This window comes from Scleropages formosus, chromosome 18 (assembly GCF_900964775.1).
Source record: "Scleropages formosus chromosome 18, fSclFor1.1, whole genome shotgun sequence".
NCBI classification, from domain to species: domain Eukaryota; kingdom Metazoa; phylum Chordata; class Actinopteri; order Osteoglossiformes; family Osteoglossidae; genus Scleropages; species Scleropages formosus.
The window spans coordinates 12,373,970-12,394,353 of NC_041823.1; the positions used below are offsets into that span (position 1 = coordinate 12,373,970).

The 20,384-nt window shown below is 41.1% G+C and overlaps 1 protein-coding gene across 1 annotated transcript; it reads left to right on the forward strand.

Moving 5' to 3' along the window:
• The first annotated feature begins 219 nt into the window (after positions 1–219).
• On the forward strand, positions 220–19,566 carry skap2 (src kinase associated phosphoprotein 2). Its single transcript, XM_029259772.1, has 13 exons — positions 220–462; positions 886–991; positions 1,244–1,269; positions 3,955–4,059; positions 6,787–6,867; positions 6,988–7,071; positions 7,696–7,820; positions 7,935–7,996; positions 8,083–8,219; positions 12,942–13,007; positions 14,775–14,887; positions 18,817–18,919; positions 19,106–19,566. Exons 1-12 carry the CDS (start codon positions 423–425, stop codon positions 18,907–18,909), a joined length of 1,038 nt encoding a protein of 345 aa, XP_029115605.1. The 5' UTR covers positions 220–422; the 3' UTR covers positions 18,910–18,919; positions 19,106–19,566.
• The last annotated feature ends 818 nt before the right edge of the window (positions 19,567–20,384 follow it).

A 20,384-nucleotide genomic window follows, 5' to 3' on the forward strand; every position in this document is an offset into this window, starting at 1 on the left:
AAGCTGAGCAGGAAATAGGTAACCTAGGAAAAATATGAAAAGATGAGTAGGTCTGCATGATTTTCAGACTTAATAGCACTTCCGTCCGTGTTAACGACGTTTTGCGTGAGCTGTTATGGAGGAGAGACAAAATACCCCACGCCCTCCCTGCAGAAGACGCGCCGCACTACCTTCACGTTCTTGACCAATCAGTGGCGGCGATGGGACCGGCGGCGCGTTCCGTAGAGCATCGTCCAGCGCGCGCTCGGAAAGAGGAAACTAGTTTCATAGAGGGTGAAACCTGTGTGCGTGCGCGCGCGCTCGCGCTCGCAGCTGACCGAAGGCCACTGCATCGATTCAGTGAAATGTCTCGCTCGACTTCCGTGTCTGTCAATTTAACCGAGCTTCCGTGTTGAAAAGAACCTCGCGAATATTAATATACGATGCAAACGATTCCCGAGGATTTAACGGCGCTCATTTCAGGTATTTTCCACAAACCTTTCAAAGCTACAAGACGGGAAGTTCAGTAGGTGGTCGCATGTCATGTTACATGCAGTTAGTTAGTTAAAAACCAGTCACGTCAGTCGTGTTTCAAAATAAATTCTAACGAATTCACCACGACTCTGTCAAATCATGGCAGATTAATCTCGTTTATTTTAAAGTTTTATAGCGAGTGTGCTGGCTTACGACAAGCCGTCATGTTTAACTCTTTCAAAGTTTAGGATATTAAGTACTTGGTGTTCTCTGACGTGCATGATCATGTAAACCAGCGGTTTGATATGCAAAATACAACGCGTGGTCTTCCGTAATGCGAGCGTTCAGCCGTAAAAGTAACGAAATTACTGCATTTGCGCTCCATGTCAGTCCCTGCCATGTAATAATGCAGTAAATGACTTGTGTTTTCAGACTTGGAGGCCTTTCTCTTGAGTGGTCTGAAAGGAGAAAACTTGAGCAAGAAAGCAAAGGAGAAGAGAGATGTCTTCATCAAACGGATTAAGGAGATCAGAGCAAGGTGTGATGGAAGCCCACGTCACTGTCTTTTTTACCATGTTCTCACATAGTTTTTTTAAACCACTCAGTGGTTGTAACTACACTACCGTATTTACTAACGAGCCCTTTTTTTGCAAAAGCCCTTGAATACATGAATCTATGTGATAATGGTTGAACTTTGGCCCTGCGCAAGAAACGCATACTTGCCAAATACATGAATTCTTTGTGAAATGCATCAAATAAATTAAATTTTTTATTTTTTTTTCTTCCCCAGTTATCCTCAGGACTTTAAGGACAAACGTGAGTAATGTTTGTGTACTCTCAACCCTGAACAAACAGGACAGTGACAGTGTGTTCCATTAGCTATTGTTTTTATTTATGCTACAATGTCATACGTGCCTCATAAGAAAGATGTACTTTTTGAAAGATTTACCTCATGGTATTTTTGGTCACTGTTACTTCAGAACAAACCTGTCCATCACATAGCGGGGTTAATTTGTTCTGTGAATTCACCCCATACTGTGAATTCCTGTCTATCTGGCTCAAATTATCATTATTCCTAATATGAAGGAAAAATTATTCTCTGATGACAACTATGTCACCTAAATTAAAATTCCAAAATAAAAGGTTTTTTAGGCATGGCAGTGATAAAACCAATTATTTTTGTAATATTTGTAACAAAAATATTGTTTGGAGTCTGCTGAATCTCTCACACCTGCACTTAAATGGAATTGTTGAGCCTCCCCTGTGTGGGACCCAAAGTACAAAGAGAGAGGTGGACGTGGGTTTGTGGAAAACAGTACGTGAAGGGCATGTTAGTGGCTATTTATATGCACTGTGCATGTTTGATAGCAGGGCTTGGCAAGGGGTATGATCTTATACTTCTCTCCTCAGATTTAGTCTTTACAAGCTCTAGTTCTGGCTTTTCTGTTAATGTTATTTCATTCATTCATTCATTCATTCATTATCAAGATTTACTTGTCCAGGGCAAGGTTGTGGTAGTCTGGAGGTTGTAGGGTGCGAGGCAGAGTACACCCGAGACAGACAGATTGAGATAGATTGGCTTGAGATGCCAAGTGTCACCTCTGCTTTAAAATGTCTGACACAGGCAGCAATACTGTTTTTCAGAATAAAATAGTTGTGGAAGTAAAATGATTGTGTAATGAGCAAACATGCCTTTATGCAAAATAATAAAACATTGCATTAAAAAGTGTATAGTATATATTTTCAGGAGATTTTTTTTTTTTTTTTTTTGTCAGACACCGTTGTGTATGGGAGGAGTGTAAATTTTCCCCTTGCACAAAAACGTAGAATTTTGTTAGGAAGCTGATGTTTTTGTCCAAAGTGACTTGCAATTATTTACCCATTCGTACAGCGGGGTAATTTTACTGGAGTAATTACGGGTACCTTGCTCAAGGGTACTACAGCTGGAGGTGCCATTTGAACCTGTGACCTTTGAGTGCAAAGATAGCAGCTCTAACCACTGTGCTATTAGTTGCACTCAATTTATATAGTTAAACAATTTATTTCCTCATAAAGGTAAGGTAATGGTAACTTAGAGGGAACATGTTGTTTGTTTTTGCCTGTTATGTCTTGGTTGTCTATCTCAGGCAAGACATTGCATAAGTAGAAAGTTGTTAGTTTTGTGTCAGGAGAGATGAAAGTTAAATATTACAGATGCTGCACACTAATATAGTGTTTAAGGAAAACAATCAGTGGCCTGCGTATACGTATATTTGCATACACCTCCAATGCAGACAGCAGAGCACTTTATATGAATATAATATAGTTTGCTGTAGGGTATTTTCTTTGTTGCCACACAGCATACCATACAGTGTGTGAACAGGGAAATTGGTTAAGTGTTATGACACTGTCTTTGAGGTGGAGTGTATACTTTCACCCCATCACTAGCAGTATAAAAGGGGGCAGGGGGGGGAACTGTCCAGTCAAAGAATAGGAAAGCTATGAAATCCTATGGGCTCTGTGTAGCTGATAAAGGGTCAGCAGGTGACGTAGTGGTAAGAGCCAATTCAATGCAATCTGAAGGTATTTGGTTCCAGTCACACTCCCACTGTAGTACCCTCAAGCAAGTTACTTACCTTGAATTGATATAGTAAGAATATTGCACTGTATAAATTGGAAAACAAGTCTTAGTAGCTTAATAGACAAACCTACCATTGTAAGTTGCTTTTGACAAAGATGTCATATGAGTAAAGTAGTTATAGAATGGAGGGGGAAGAGAAAGCCCTAGAGTATGTAATTGACAGGAAGCCATGATGTGCGGAAGTTACTGTTTTATCTTTGTCACTGTCATGCATAGTAGGTTTCTTAGCAGTGAAATGTTCAGTAACTGACTTTTATGCAAAAAAGTGGATGGATTTAGAGAAGTAAAATATCAAAAATGTAATATTGCAGTGGGGTGTGGTGGCGCAGTGGGTTGGACCACAGTCCTGCTCTCCGGTAGGTCTGGGGTTCGAGTCCCGCTTGGGGTGCCTTGCGACGGACTGGCGTCCCGTCCTGGGTGTGTCCCCTCCCCCTCTGGCCTTACGCCCTGTGTTACCGGGTTGGCTCCGGTTCCCCGCGACCCCGTATGGGACAAGTGGTTCTGAAAATGTGTGTGTGTGATATTGCATGGCAGTCCTGCGGAACAAATTACTAACCCTGGAAAATCAAAGCTTAACATCCACACACCCTTTTTAATATTGTCATAATCCTTATTATATGATTGTAATCCTTATTAAGAGTAAAGTGATCTTTATCATGTTTGTTAGTTAATTTAATTTCAGTCACATTCCCTCTTTCTTAACGATTGAAAATACAAGATGTTAGAAACAAATTGTGAAACCTGTGCTCCACTTTCACTTGGACTAGAAGTGAGCAGTAGAAGGGTATAGATGGCACTTGAGGGGAGTTGTATTGATGCGGTCATATTACAGTTGATACAAGTGGGTTTCTTCAAATCTTAAGTGCACATTTTCATTACAGGAGAAACGGAAGAGTCGGATGAGTTCGATGAAGCTGACAGCACCAATGACGGAGGATCTCTGAACTCAGAGCGCACTGATAAGGATGAGGAGGCTGCCTATGATGGTAGGTGACCTTTTCTGAGTCACGTCATTTGACCACACGTATACTTGCACTGTCTGATTTCTGGTTTAGCCATTTTTACACTAGAAATACAAGAGCTGGGATTTGAAGATGCAGGTCTTGTAATCTTTTCACAGATTGTTCCATACGGTTTCCTAATAAAACACGTGCTGCAATGTGGCTGAGAAATCTCTGTAATTGAGTCTTATCAAGTGGTTGATTGGCACACCATCTGCATGATGATACATGGCCTCTTCTATAATGGTATAGCTCTTTTCCATTTTACCCATGAGGTAAGCCATATTGCTGATTGCACAAACCAAACTGGGGGAAAAAAAAGCACAAATGCAAAAACTAAACATTTATGTGTGGCACAACAAACTGTTTTTGCACTGTGTGAACTCAGCATGTGGTTAAACAGTTAGGCGTTTGATGACAAAGTGGAGACTAAAGTTCTGCTGCAAGGTACATATTTACTCCATGCAATCCTGAAACATTCAGCTTATCAAAAACAGACATTATTCAATGCAAAATGAATTTTCACATACCAGGATAGTGGGTTGGCTCAGTGGGTACAGCAAGAGAGGCAGAGGTCTTTTTAGGCTTCTGAGATAGAAGCTTTATTCCTGTGAACACAATGCTTGGTGGCTGGAAAAAATACACTAGAAAAATGGACTTTCTGTGAACACTGAAATTCGCTGTAGTTAACCTCATTAAACTTGTGTTTCAAAATTAAATTTAAAGATTCTTTTGTGTTTGTAGATCTGTTAATGATTAATGTGAAGATTGTGTATTTGTAAGCACCATTTCAGGCAAGTGCCATTGCTTCTTCATGTTCTGTGTACATGTCAAGAGTTTAAAAATGAAGTATCAAACCTTGTGTGAAATGCAGAGGTTCTTCCTTTTGCTGAATGCCAGCTGCCTTGAGGGTTGTTCCTCAGTAATGTATTAACCTAGTACAGTAAGCCTGTAACTTTAATTTTTTTTCTCTTTTATATGGAGGCCAGTGTGGCCTGTAAAACCCATAAGGAGGGAGAGAAGACCACACACAGAGGCATAGTGATGTCACAGGGTCATGTGAATACAAACAGATAAGGGGAAGAGGGTAATTGTGGGCCTCCTCACTGAGAGGTCTCGGGGTTTTAGATGAGGCCTGTAGCGCTAACCCATAACTGTGTCAGTTTCAGTTTTCACATACTTATGCCAACTTACATTGCAGTTATAACGGGGTGGCTGTTAGTGGAGTGGTTAGAGCTGCTGCCTTTGGATCTATAGGTCACAGGTTCAAACGTCACCTCTGGTTGTGTTACCCTTCAGCAAGGTAGCTACCCTAAAGTGCACCAATAAAATTACCCAGCTGTATATATGGGTAAATAAGTGTAGACAGACCAACATTGTAAGTTGCTTTGGAGAAAAGCGTCAGCTAAATAAATAAATGTAATTCTTTGGTTTTTCATATTGCACGTAATAAGTATTGATGCATGACTAGTATCGTCTGATGAATTGGTTCGGTTGTACTTGTTATAGCTTTCAGCCTGAGCACAGGATTGTCTGAGTACTTTAAATAAACTGTTGTGGTCTTGGTGGCAGTGTCAAAGGAAGGCGTCAGATATTTGGGCTTGTGGAACTAAGCTCTGTGGCGTACTGGGTATAAAAGTCTTTCGGAAAGTGCCCCTTTGCCCTTTAAAGAGTACGTTTCTAATTTAAAGTTATTTTTTCCATTAACACGTCTGTTTTCCTTAGCTTCACCTCACATGTGTTGTGGGGGGAGAAGGGAGACCTTGAGATATCAAATGTGACATTTGTGTGCATTTCATCATGTTCGGACACTGTGCAAAGTGAGGCCTCGACTCTTAACTATGTTGATGTCCCAATTTGGTTTCTAAATGTTTTTATTTAAAATATGCATTTGGGGTTGGCTGTTATAACCTTAAAGTCCTTATAAAATTGCTGCTTAAAAAGCATACTGCATTTATACATGTGGAAGATGCATATTTATAAATTTAGTAACGTGGGTCTCATTGCTTCTGGCTTGTTTGAGTAAATAGCAGGAGGATGAATGTGAGTGGAAAAGAGTGCTTTTGTCTGGTTTATTCCACTGCTTTTGTCCCCCTCTTTAGCATTCAAGGCACAAGATTTGTCAAGCCTTTCTTCTGCCTATCTCACAAAAAGGGTTTATTTTCTGACTTCAGAAATGTTTAGTCTCATCATTGTGTCTTTATATTTGAGTGCTCATACAAAAAGTGTTCAACTTTACATTTATTCATTTAGCAGATGCTTTTCTCCAAAGCAACGTACATCTCAGAGAAAATACAATGAGTGCATTACATCAACAGAAGAAATTTGGATGCAGACACATGCTTCTAAACTTCAGTTAATTTGTAACATTCCACCATATGAACCAGTATATGTCACATGAGTAGCTGCATAAAGGTTTAGCCGTTATTCAACAATTTCTAAACAAAATTATTAAACAGTTACACAAGTAAATTGGTACAGGTTTATTATTTTTTAGTTTTAAGATGCATTTCTATATGATCTTGTAATCTTTGTATATGATCTTTGTCTCTTAAATGGTTCTAAATACAGAATTTCTTGAGAGATTCTTGATGTTTTTCTAGTGATTATTTTCCTTATTCAGTAGTGTCAGTAACTGAAGGTAAATGGTTGAAATCCTTTGCTTTCTGTGATTCAGATGTGTTGCTTCTCATCCTCACATTCTTCTCCAAGGTGCTCAGCAGTCTCCCCCTGTGGCTGCTCAGGACCTCCCTTCTGTTTTCAAAGCTGGGTACCTGGAGAAGCGCAGAAAAGGTCGGTCAATCCCTCCTCTGGCACACACAGCCATGTACCTTATGAGTGTAATACTTGTACTCTTATACAATGTCCTTCTCTTTGGCTCACTGTGGGATTGACACAACCTGTATCCTGCAGATCACAGCTTTTTTGGAACAGAATGGCAGAAGCGATGGTGTGCCCTTAGTAAACGCACCTTTTACTACTACGGGAGTGAAAAAGGTAGTGTCTCTGTTGGGAGGTGTGTGTATGTGTGCAAGCCTACAAGGACTGGGTGAAGGGAAATGGGATACTTACTGTCTGATGAATTTCGAGGCATGTGGTAAATTGGGAGGCACAGCATTTAAAAACTAAATAAAGATAAATTATGCTGATCATTTGGGTAATGTGTTCTACGATTGAACTGTAAAATGTGATTCTTATTACAGAGATGTTGTGTGCTTATGTGCACGAAGGCTAGAATGGTGAATGTATTCATACTTTATATGAAGTTTTTCTGAAATAAAAAAGCTGTTGTTTCCATGGAGAGTTCAAACTTATTGGAATAAATGGATCAGAACAGTAATATTTACTATAAAAACAATGGTATCCCCCCCCACATAATCTGTGTTATATAAAGTGTTGCTCTTCAGGGGAAAAGGGATTTTAATAAACAAAGAAGACAATTGTCTGAGACCAAGAAATCTGTTCAGAAAGAAATCTGTTCAGAATTCTTGCTATCAACTGATTTAAAAAAAAAAAAAAAAGTTTAGAAAAATTAATGATCTAATCTTGACTAGATGTTTTATGCCTCCAGGGCAAAAAAAAAAAAACTATCAGAAATGTTGTGATACCTTCTGTCCACAGATAAGCAGCAGAAAGGAGAGTTTTGCATTGATGGGTACGCTGTGAAAATGAACAACACATTGCGCAAGGATGCAAAGAAAGATTGCTGCTTTGAGATCTCCGCTCCTGACAAACGTGTTTATCAGGTTGTGCATCTCTGAAACAGTAATTGAGTGCAGATTAATGCAGTTTTCATTATGGAATCAGTGTTTAGCTGCATGTTTTGTGTGAATAATGTTCTCCTACTTTTTCCTCTGTAGTTCTGTGCTGCTTCTCAGAAAGAAGCTGAGGAGTGGGTAGAGCAAATTAGCTTTGTGCTAAAGGTGAGACTTTGGGAAGATCTTGTCTCCGGTGCATTTCCAGCATATTAATTTGCACTTTCACTTATGTTTTCACTTGTCTGTCTACAGATGGTGTATCCGACATCATTCCTGAGGAAGATGAGCATCTAACGTACGATGATGTTGGTAATACCAGCGAGACCAACTTACCTCTGGTAAGAGAGGCTGACATAGATGACGGTGATATTTACGAGGAACTCCCAGGTGAGGTGCAGACCTGTTCTGCTTTTCTTGGATACTCATGAATAGTTTGCTGCTGGATTTGAAGTGCATTCACACAGATATGTGTTTTCGGTGAAGACTGACCAAGACACCTACCACTTTCACCATTTCCTTCTCTCTGGCGAAAAACCCTGCTTCTGGTCAACCTGGGTCAAATACTTCTGCAGTTGGTTGTCTGCATACTGAATACTTAATCTCTTAATGAGATCCATTCCACAGATATTTGTTGAACACATTCTTTTTTTTTTTTTTTTTAACACCAACTGCAAGAGTAACTCTGATTTGATTGGGGGATTTCAGTGGAAAGCTGCCATCTTGGTAACCATAGCGCACGTTTGGTTGTGCACATCTGCTACTCTCTTTCTCTTCTTCAGCAGTGTCTTCTCAGCGTGGGGCCTGTGCAGTCTTTCATGTTTACTGTGTTGTGGAACGCAGGGGTTCTGAGATCATGTTGTGCCATTTATGTGTGCTGTTATGTTTTTAAAATGTCTGGGTTTCCCACCCGCTTCCAGTGTCTCTGCAGGAGGAGGTGGCCTGGTAATTACCCGTGATATACAGCCACTTGCAGGGGTGTTACTGTCAACACGAGCTGGAATTAGGGGTTTTATGTGAACATTGTTCTGTGTCCTCCAACCGCGCTTTGACAGTTATAAGTGTGAATAATGCATCGCTGAGAGTGTACACGGTTTTCAAGGTTATTATTGTTCATAAAGAACCAATGAAAATGTCTTGCGTTTACACATCACCTCGTGAAATAAAAATCCTTATGTTTGTTTAATTCTGCCACTGAAAGCAGTTTCATTAAAAGTCCTGAAAAGCACAGGTCCCCGTTACACTTGCTTGACTGCCCTGGCACAGAGTCACGTTGTGTTTAGGGTCGCCAGCGGAAGATATGCCCTTGCACAAGGGCTGATTTCGAATGCTTTGCTTTCTGTTGTTAAGTGCTGCCAGCAGCTGCTGGAATGAGGAACATTGATGCTTCCCGTGTCAACCAGGCTCCTGCAGTAGTTGACTTCTTCCTGCGCATAACGGTTGTGTGCCTCCTGTGAAAGCACTGGTAAAAGGAAGCGGTGAAAATCTTGTTTGGTTACATCTCTGAGTGTGCAGTACCCTGCACTCAACAATGGGTATCACTTCAAGTGAGCTGTTCTGTGTGATCTTTTTTTCTTCTTTCCTTCTCAGAACATTAAGTGCTATACATAACATTTATTCATTTAGCACTTTCCTGCCAAGCTATATACAACTCAGAGTAAGCAGAAGTGCATTTGATCAACAGCGATGCAGATGCAGACATGCAGTACTCAAAGTACAGTCACTTAGTTCAATACTACCATATTTGCCAGCAATCTTTATCTGAGTGGCTTGGTATAGAATTGGTAGAAACTAAAAAATTTTTTTTTTATTTTATTTAACACTTTGGAGAAGATGTATTTTAAGACTGTTCTTGAATGCTGAGAGAGAATCAGCAGTTCTGCCGGAGATATGGAGCTCATTCGATCACACTGGAGCCAGGATGGAGGCCTTTGGACATTTGATTTTTTTTAGAGTGGTTGTACTTGTAGTGTGGCTTCTCATTTTTATTTCATATGAATTCAAGATAATTGCCTTTATTCATTTAGCAAATTCTTTTCTTCAGTGCATATTCCAATGAGCACTATAGTAGTAGTATTTAGCTCATACCTTTTCACCCAAGGTGACTTACAATGTTACATACACTGTGTAAAGTGAGTCACTCATCTATACACTGGTGAAGAAACACTCTCGCACGCGCAGACATACACACAATGGACAATTTAGAGTCGACCAATTTCCTTGAAAAACCTGTCTTTGGACTGTGGGAGAAAACTAGAGTAGCCGGAGTAAACCAATGGAAACATGGAGAGGACATGTGAACTCCACACAGATTGAACATGGATCAAATTCACGTCTGTCTTTTTTACTGCTTATTCCTCACTTGACCTTCTCATATGTTTTACCACCCAGGCACTGTGAAACAACAGTGATACTCGCTGTGCTACCCTGTAGACCTATTGATTGAATTCCTTAGATGAGGCAATTAACCTTTAATTCACAAGTTTCATTCTTCTCAGTTTAGTTAAATTAGAATTTTGCATTGCTTGAGAAATGCCTGTTAAGGTGAAAAAGGTGAGCAAAGTTGTTTCATTTTCTTACTTGTATCAAGTAATAGTGTTCATTATTTCACTGAAATGCTATTACAACTTCAGCTGAAAGAATGTAGCATATTTAACTTTTTAGCATTTCAACAATGAAGGCACTGACTAAAAATCTAAATGAGGTTTAAAACTTAGTTTAAACATAAGTTTCAGGAAAGATCAAATAACCTATTGGCAAATAATGTACTGGTGTATACTGTAGCCTACATTTTTGTTAGAACAAGTTTCATGTTTTTAAAAAAATGTCGTCATCTTCTAACTCCTTCGGTTTAACGTGGTTTGAGTCATGCAGTTATTTAATAAGCGTTAAATAAACCATTAAGTAAAGCATAATTTAATTGGTCCTCAGCCAAAGAAACCTATCATACACAAGAGAATTAGAGGACACTATGGTTTGATGCCACTGCTCCAGAATGCGAGTCCTTTTGGAAGAAGAATTCGTAACTAGTTTTTGTGCCCGTTAGCCCTCTGTATGCAGGAATGGTATATTTGCAAAGGTGTGGATGCAAATCTGCTGAGCCACAGGCATGAGGGTGCTGTGCCTTGCATTCCACATGAGTATGTGGATCTGGCTCAGATACTACCTGGAATACTACTCATCCAAGGGTTTCTTAACTCTTTTTTCCGTTCAACATGACTGTAATTACACCTGCATTTTATTTTCCGGTAACATGAGACTTCACACACTGTTTCAAGACAAGTTGGCCTTTTGAAGCAAAATGGAGAAATCTGAAGTTTCTCAGAATATGGAAATAGACTAGTCTTTTCAGTTTTTCTACTTATACTTTCAGCCTGTTGTTTGCTATGTGCATCTTATTGCATTCTTACTGTATTTCAAAAAGTTAAGTGTTGAGAAGACATGCTTTTTTGTATTTTAGATGAATAAGAACATAAGAAAATGTACTTGTCCTAATGTAATGAATCAACAGCAGCATGTGTGCATGTGTTTGGGGCTGGAAGGAGGAAGCGGTATTTTCCTTTAGTCTCGTCCAGTTAGACCTACAGTCTTTAACCTTTCCATGCGATCAGTTGCACATAATTCTCCTTAAAATGCTTGACAAACTCAGCATTTCCGTTAAGCTTCCTGTCATTTTGAGCATTTTCCTGCTTCACCATGTCTAAGGAAAATTTAGAAGTTAGTCAGCAGTTCTAGCTCTTCCCATTTCAGATCCGGTTGTTTTGTATCATACTGCAGTTTTCTTAAGAGTCTTCCCCCCCTCTCTTGGGGGCCCTGTACGTGTGTCTGTGCCTTAGCCCAGATGGCTATGTGCGGCCAATAACTTCCTGTTTTTCAGCCCTCTCTATTTTTAACACTCATTGAATTCTTGTTCAGATGCTGCAGTAGGAAACATTGCAATTTTCAGTTTAGTAAAGAGTAAAATGTCCTTATATTTAGGAAATCAAAGTATGTATTCTCACTATTTATGTTCAAGATTTTTCTTTCCCGTTCATGAAAATAGGTCTTGCAAACTGGAATAATTTTATTATGTACTGTATTCAGAGAGAAATATTTCTCCTTCAAGGTTTTTTCAGTTTCACTTTCAAAGTAGCGCCGCTGATTAATGTTGCAGTTCACAGAACTGCGATGGGTTTGTTTCTGCAACATCTGTGATGTGATTCCACTATCATTTTACTCCCAGGGTTACTGTTCTTTTCCAGGAAATGGGCCTAGTGTCAAATTTCCTGAAAAAGGGACCTGCATCCATGTATTCACTGTGTACAAAGCCATGCCAAGATCTTGATGCTGTGATAGTAGTTTTTTTTTTTTTTTTTTTTTCTCCCCCCTTTCATAAATTAAGTTGCGCTAAAGTGGCTGCAAGATGGCCAAGGGTGTTTTTGCTTTGATAACTTGGTTGTTTAGGGTGTGTTTGTTCTTTGCATATTTGTTTTTTTATGCCTCTTTCACTGAGTTTGTGCTTATGAATGGTGTTTTTTGAAATGTCATGAAAATGGTGACAGGTAGAGTAGTGGTTAGAGCCATTTCCTTCCACTCAAAGGGGATCGAATTGCACTCTGGTAGTAGTACCCCTGAGCAAGGTACTTACCCCAGATTCCTCCAGTCAAAAAACAGCCAGCTCTGTAAACTGATAAATGATTGTCAACAGCTTGATTTATAAACAAAAATTTTAAGTTGCTTTGGAGACAAGTGTCAGTTAAATAATACAGGATAAAAAAAAAGAGAATTAATTTGTGTGTAATAAATTATAATATTTTGGCAAGTGAAACAATCTGCAGTGGTTTGGGAAATGCAAACTATGCTCAATTTAACAAACATTTAGTAGTTTTATTCAAAGCAAAATCTTGGAAAATAGTGCAAAAGTGCATTACACTAACAGGAGGTGTGTTCATGCTTAATGTTTTACTTATTTTGTATGTTCATCACATTTTTCAGTTACCAGGATGTTGTTCCCTCTTGTCCCTTATCACTGTAGAGCACATTTATGTATGTTCCAGATGAACATATCCCCTAGGTTACATTGTGTGGCTTAGGCGAGACTGTCTTTTTGTTTATTCCTCTCCACCTTCTCAGAAGAAGAAGTACCCAGCAAGCCCGTAGTGGAAGTGCAGAGCAAGCCGCCCTCTTCTGCTGTGCCTGGTAATTACAATCAGATCACAACACCCCCCACCCCACCCTACCCTGCCCTGCCTGTCAGCTTTGCTCTCATTGCTTTCTTCTGTCTGTGTTGTAATCCTTTAACCCGTGGGAGTGTGAGCTGAAATCGGCAGCTCCACCGTCACACAAACATAGCGAGCCTGTTTACACAGGGCCTAGATTTGTTTATGAATATGACACTTGAGCTCTGTCAAGCATGTGACCTGGTAAAGCAGTTGTCTCCATGGGATTTGTAGCGATCCGAGATGGGTCGGCAAGGAAAGGGGTCTTGTCATTGTCACGGCACACGGCAGCATGGTAGTGCAAGTCCATTTGAATGGGAGAGGGTTCGGAGTAACCAAATTCAGACAGCAGCCAAAACCCATAATGCCCCTGTGTGTGCAGAAGCTTACCCTGAATTCCCCTGACTGAATTAAATTTGGGATGGAGGGAAGATGCAGGTATTTCAGTTTCAGTGTGCTCCTTTCTTTCACGTCCCCTATTTGGCTGAATCCCTCAAGTACAACTGATGTAAAGCTTTCTTTCTCTTCTTTTAAGAGGAAATGATGATGTCTGTGTTAAAGGGGAGTAGTTTCCAGTTCCTGTTCTAATGTAAACATGAGGAGGGACATCTTTGCATGGTAGAGTCCAAAGCCAGTGTCTACACTCAACCCCTCCCCCACCCCCTGCCTCTGGGACCAATAAAATAGTGGGGCAGGGGAGCAGATGTCATGTGACCAATAAATCTTGGAAATGCAAGATCACAAGGGCAAGCCCAAGTATCAGAGGAATCCCTTAAATGGAGCAGAATGTCCAAGACCATTGCTTTCTCCATCTGCCTCTGCATACCATTGTTGTCTATCTCAGTTCATATAGTATTTAGTTTGTGATCTCAGAGGAAGTTCACATTTTCACTCAGACTTTGACACAGCTGGAACTCCCAGGGAGCCTTCAGTAAATCGGCACGACTGATTTTCCAGAATCTTCTAATTTCTGATGTGATTTCTTACATATTTAAAGGTCTGTGACAATGAATGTTATAATAAAACAAATTATATTAATCCTAGCTTTTTAGTGATTTACATTAAAGACTGAAGTATGTGTGACACATACGGACATTATGATGGGTTCTAACTTGAAGAACTGAAGTAATGGTATCTTAAAGTGTAGGAGGGAAGGCATGTTGCAGCTGCCTGTTCGCATAGGCCTCGATATGATTTGATTGCAAAATAAATATATATTTGTTTAAAAAATATATGTATACCTATACATATGTAAAATCTGTCCTCTGCTGCCACCTGCTGCTCATTGATGCTCAACACACCTGTTAGTCTTCTTGCATCTGCATGAGAACAATGTATATTTTAGGGTTTTTTTTAACGCCTTAATGGATCTTGTCTCTCGTACGCATGCACGCACACTGTCTGAACTGCTTGTCCCATATGGGGTTGCGGGGAGCTGGAGCCTAACCTGGCAACACAGGGTGTAAGCCTGGAGGGGGAGGGGACACACCCAGGGCGGGATGCCCCAAACAGGGCTCGAACCCCAGACCCACCACAGAGCAGGACCCGGTCCAACCCACTGCACCCTCTAGATCATGTCATAAGGGATTAAAATTGTCTGCTCATGGTTTGCCTACATATTTAATTTTACTTATGTAAATTTTTTTGGCAGAATTATTTTTATTCAGACAGAAACCAGTGTAGATTCATGTTTTGTGCAGATCTACCTTCCGTGTGTCCTCTTAAATGGTCCCTTTCTGTCTTGCAGTGAACAAGAGCACCGACTACAAGAACTACTACCAGGGAAAGTGGGATTGCACTGGAGACCATCCAGATGAGCTCTCATTCAAGCGTGGTGACACCATCTATATCCTAAGCAAGGTAAACAGAGAAACAGTGTGTTTTGCACCCCAAACAGAGCGAATAGACAAAAGTCAAGCTGTTATAGGCAAGTTTAATATCCTGTCCACTTTTATGTGCCTTACAAAAGCAAGCAAAAAGAGTAGGGGCCTTGCACGATACTGCTCTGCCAAGGCTGTGGAAAGTGGCGGAGTCGCCCTGTGTGTTTTTGAAATGGGGTTTGAATTGCCTCAGCGGGACGAGGTTTTTACTGCTCTTGGCTTTGGTTTGGACTCCAGCCCTTTTCCTTGTGCTTTTCAGCACATGGTGGTTTGGCGCCTTTCAAGGCCCCACTGCAGCAGGAGATTTATCCACAAACATTTTGCATGTGAACGGCGAATTGTGTTCACGGCAAATTAGAAGCGAAGTCATGCTGACGCAGAGCCATCGGAGCACTATTAGGCACTATGTTTAACTGGCCCTTAACTAGGATTAAGTCCTGACATGAGTGGAGTGTAACCTTGATCTCAGCTGTATGCTGATCTTTAAACCCCTCTTGGAGACTGTGCTGCTGCTGCTTTGCCTGTGTTGAAACACCCTGAAACTCAACCCAAATTTTTCAACCAAGTCTGCCCTCTAGAGGTGTAAATTGGAATGACTAAAGTGAACAGTCACATTTACATTTTTCACTTGTGGGCAAAATTGTATTTGGCTGGTTGTGCCTTACTGTACTAGTAGGTTGCTGGTTTTTGCCCCTGAAATCATGCCTTTGTGGCCAATTTGGTCAGTCAGTCCCCTCTGTGGGAAGAAGACAGGAATTACTATTTAAAAACACACACAAAACCAGTACTCCGTTACACAACCATTAAGCCCCTTCGGTCAGATGCAGGTTTGTTTCCTCACGCGATCACCCAGTTGCTCCTGCAGGACTGGGAGAGTGAATCATGTTACTCCCCTGCTGCTTGCGAGCCTGTCTCTGCCTTCAGCTGTTCTCTGGCTTTGCTTCAACGAGGCAGCTCCCTCAGCCTGCCTCGGTTACGTTTTCATTTCTCCACTAAATGTTTACGAGGCGAGTTATCACTCGGGGTGCTCAGGGCCCCCAGCTGGCTGCTTTGACATGACAAGGGGGTGGGAGTCCGACTGGCTTGGCTCTGCGGTTCTATATCGAGCTGTTCCTGTGTCCTCATAACTGAGCTGCCGCAGATGGACGAGCGCATGTGGTCGGCATAGACTCACGAGTAGAGGCCTGGGAACACACTGGGGGTGGGGTGGTGGGTGGAAGGGGTCTCTGCTTCCATCTCCTGCAGCTGTCTTGATAGCGCCACACGTCCCCACCCCTGTTCACACAGCATCACACAGGTCTATGCTTTAGCCACCAGTAAAGTGTGTAACGAGGAAGCTGTCGTGGGCTGCGACTTCCTTCCTGCGAGACTGTTGGGGTGTCAGGCTTCAGCAGGTGGGCTTTCCTCTATGTCACGCACAGTGGGATGTGTTTTTCTGCAATGTCATGCAGTGTTAGGGTTTTTTTTTAATGTACAGTATAGCACTTAGTGTTTTTAAAAGTGTACCTTTTCTTTTTAAAGGTCTTATTGCCTGTTCAAGTTAGATTTAAGAATGTATGTATTCCACATGATAGATCATAAGTAAAATATTCTTCAGCAATGGCTTGTTTTAAGAATTATACAGTATTGTTTATGCCATCATTTTAAGGCAACATTTAACATTACGATAACTGAATGGCTGACTTATTTACTTTGTAAATTTCTAAAGCATTTTGTAGAGTTTGACAATAACACTTAAGTGGAATCTTACTGTTTGCTTACATTTAAGCGATGTTTTTAATTTAATGCTATAATTGTATATTGCATGCTGCACGTCATTCCAAGTTGACACATCCAGAGAATTTTAGATGTTTACTGTGAATCTAAACACTGGTGATGAGCTTATTTGTCACTCGTCAGAACTGAGTGCATATTTCCTGTTTGGAGACACTGTAAATGTTTAGAAGCATTTCTCCTCTGGTGTCTGTTTTTTGTGGCATTTGCTCATGAGGGATGCAGCATGGTGTGTGCTTGCGTGCATGATCACTAAGTCCAGCCTGAGTGCTGTAAAATATATATATATACTGTGTGTGTGTGTGTGTGTGTGTGTGTGTGTGTGTATGTGTGTTACCGGGTAGGCTCCCTGCGACCCCATATGGGACAAGCGGTTCTGAAAATGTGTGTGTGTATGTATGTATGTATATATATATATATATATATATATATATACACACACACACGCACACACACACGTACAATTCCCAAATTGTGTTTTCTATGAGATGTTTGTCACTTTGGAGAAAAGCGTTTGCTAAACGAATAAATTAATGAATGAAAATGGATAAAATGAGTGTGTTCCATGTCTACCAAGAAGAAAGGCCCACTTCCTGTAGACAGCAGGTCCTGCCATAGTGGTCAGTGCGGGAAGGTAGGCTCTTGCCTGGCTGGTGGGTTTACATTGTGTGGTTCACCCTGAGTACTTTGTTGGCTGTGCAGATACACTATTTGTTTCATCTTGCTGCACAGGGAGAATCCAGGCTTTTATTTATTTCAGGGTTCTAGTCAAAAAGGTGTGAACTCGCACTCTGTAGCGCAGGTAGTTTACAGTGTTTGGTTTAATATGTTGGTCTCACTGGGGAGGGTGAGAGAGACAAAGGTTTCGGGGAGGCCTTCCACTTGACTGCGATAAAAGGTCCAGGTGTCGGCAGAAGATTACAGCAATAAAAGTAGATCAAAGGTGTGCTGAGAGATGGCCCTTTGTCCAAATCCAGCACTCCAGGTGCGATTCTTCAAAATTACCCCTATTGGTAATCCCCCCCCCCCCACTTTTCCTGAAGACCAGACGTTTTCCTGTTCAGGGGTTCTTTCTGAGGCCGGTGTGATGGGTCTCTCCTGAGCCAGTGTGTTTTTTGACCCCTTCCCTGTAGGCAGCTCTCTTTAGGTTGTACCTCACCAAGCGCCCCCCGCAAGATTTTTTTCCTCTGAGCACACTGGAGCTTGACTGTACAGCCTGACACTGGAAACACTTGTTATGGAAGGTTACCTTGCAACCCTTGGCCTCAACATTCAGATCGGTGGCACCCGAGGGGCCTTAGCTTGTCCACATTCTTCATGTAAGCTTTGCTAATAATGTACTTTATGTCCCAGACTGAATGAGGGGCTGTTGCTACAGTGTTGGCTGTGCTTGGTACCTATTTTCAGATGAAATGGAAAAGGAGCAGAGTTTGTTTCCTCAGGTGGTGGGAAGAACCTCAGAACTCCTTCTAGAGAGACACTGACCCCTCCCTTCTCTGTGCGGTTTTCTCCATGTACCTTCCAAGCTTTGTAGCTCTGTACGCTCTTACTCGGTCGGTCTCGTTGCGTGACGGAGGCCTCCTGCCACTATGACGCATCTTGGAGGACTTCCTCAGGAGGCCAAGGCCCTACCCAAAGGAAGCACTCTGGGCATTTGGGACAGACATTTAGAACCTCCACTACTCTGGCTGTGATGGATTTATGGGCCCCGGTGGGCGGAGCTATGGGTTGAGCGCAGCAGGAGGCGGGTAGCTGGAGCTTGACTGTCTGCTCCAAGTTATAACTGGCTTCGGAGTGAGGAATGGAGACGCTCATCTGGTCCTCATCAGTGTGGCCTCTGCATCCCCTGTAGTCCAACTGCAATGTGGACTGCCTAGCGGAAAGGGACCTCTCCCATGTACAAGCACAAGCAGACACATCAGAGCACTAAACATTTTTCTGACACCTTTTCTTGATGTGTTAACTGGGGAGTCAGAACCTCTGAAGTATTGGCACGTGAAGTAGGGCACCATAGCTTTTTTTTTTTTAAAAATTTAAATCTTTGCTCTGAATTTCCCTTCTATATACTGTTTGTTAAAACTTGTTCCTAACTTCTGATTCTCTGCCATCTCCTGTCTTCTCCCGTCCTCCTCCTAGGAGTACCAGAACTTTGGCTGGTGGGTTGGTGAGATGAAAGGCTCCATTGGCATTGTGCCCAAAGATTACCTCATGGAGCTGTATGCCATATGAGCGCTCTGAGGTAAGCATGCCTTGGTACAGGATGTGCATCCTGGGGACAGCATTATTGTGCCATTTCCACCCTGATGTATGTGGATGTGCCAAAAATAAAGTAGCTACATCTGGTCTGTATTGTGTTTATATGTCTGCCATTGCTTGCTTCATAGATATGCCAGGTCTATCATTACTAATTATTGTTCATTTTTAGAGCTTTCTGAACCTCTTCCCTTCTCTGAAAAATGAAGCAAAACTGAAAAGAAGTTGGTGCCAGGATGTATGTTTTGGAGAAGGATGCTGGGAATTGAAGCCATTCAATGATTTACCTGCTTCAGCTTCTGTGCCATAACTAACTATGAGCAGAAATAAACTTTTTTCCCCTGTAAAAACTATTTCACTAACCACAGATGTGCATCAATATGAACAGTTTAGCTTCTCAGAACTGAGTCTCAGATTTTTCTAGATTAATGGACTCCATCTGTGTTGTCTTCTGCATCATCTGCATTTAATTGAGCAGACTAACAGTCTGAAGCAATTGTGCGGCAAGACAAACTCATTCTGTTTATTTAAAATCGCTTTGTGGATAACTGATTTGCTGTTGCTTTTAAGCAGTACTATATTACTGGCCTCTGTAAAGCGGCTTATAGTTAGACAGAATCCTGCTAAATTAATGGCAACTGGTCACTAATTGATCAATAAAGATTATTTATAAAAATTCCTTTTGTCATTTGTTGTTATATGAATATTGGGCAGTAGGTGGCATCAGTGTTTCAGCACAGTTTGTGTCTTTGTTTCAATGTGAACCAAGTGCCAGTGCAGCTGAAGAGGGAGGTTCGAACCAAATGGTTTTCATCTCTGTTTCAGGTAATACCCCTTATTTTCATAAAGGGATCCAGGACTGGGTTTTTGGGAAATGCTGGTTTATATACAGAAATTTTTTTTACTAGGTTGCAATAAACATTTCAGTGATAAGGGATAATGCACTTATTCAGTAAAGACCATCGATAAACAGTTACATTTATTTGCATGCAATCATGTGATGCTGCCATTTTCTTTCACTAAAAATTAGTTCATTTCTGTTTTCTGTGTAGTAGATTTGTTCTTGGTATTTAATGTGGTAATATAGAGGTGGGATTAAACTAGTCTTATGTTTACCCCTGAGTATTTTCATTGCCACTGCTTATAACCACGAGCAATAAAATATATATAATATATATATATAATACTGTAGATATTTAAGTTAATTTTTCAAGATTTGAGGTTGGCTTGGGCATTACTGTACTGTATATGTTCCTATATTTCTTTTCCCGTGTGAGCTATTTCAAAATCAAGATCTTAGTTGAACTTGAGTTGTGGGCTGTTCTGACCTGGTGAATGCTTTCTTCCCTGGTGGTGGTCTGTTGTATATCTTCAGTAAATCCTCCCCTGGGGAGCGCAGAACAACATATAGTGTTTTTGTGCTCTGGGTTTGCGTTTAAGTATGACTTTGT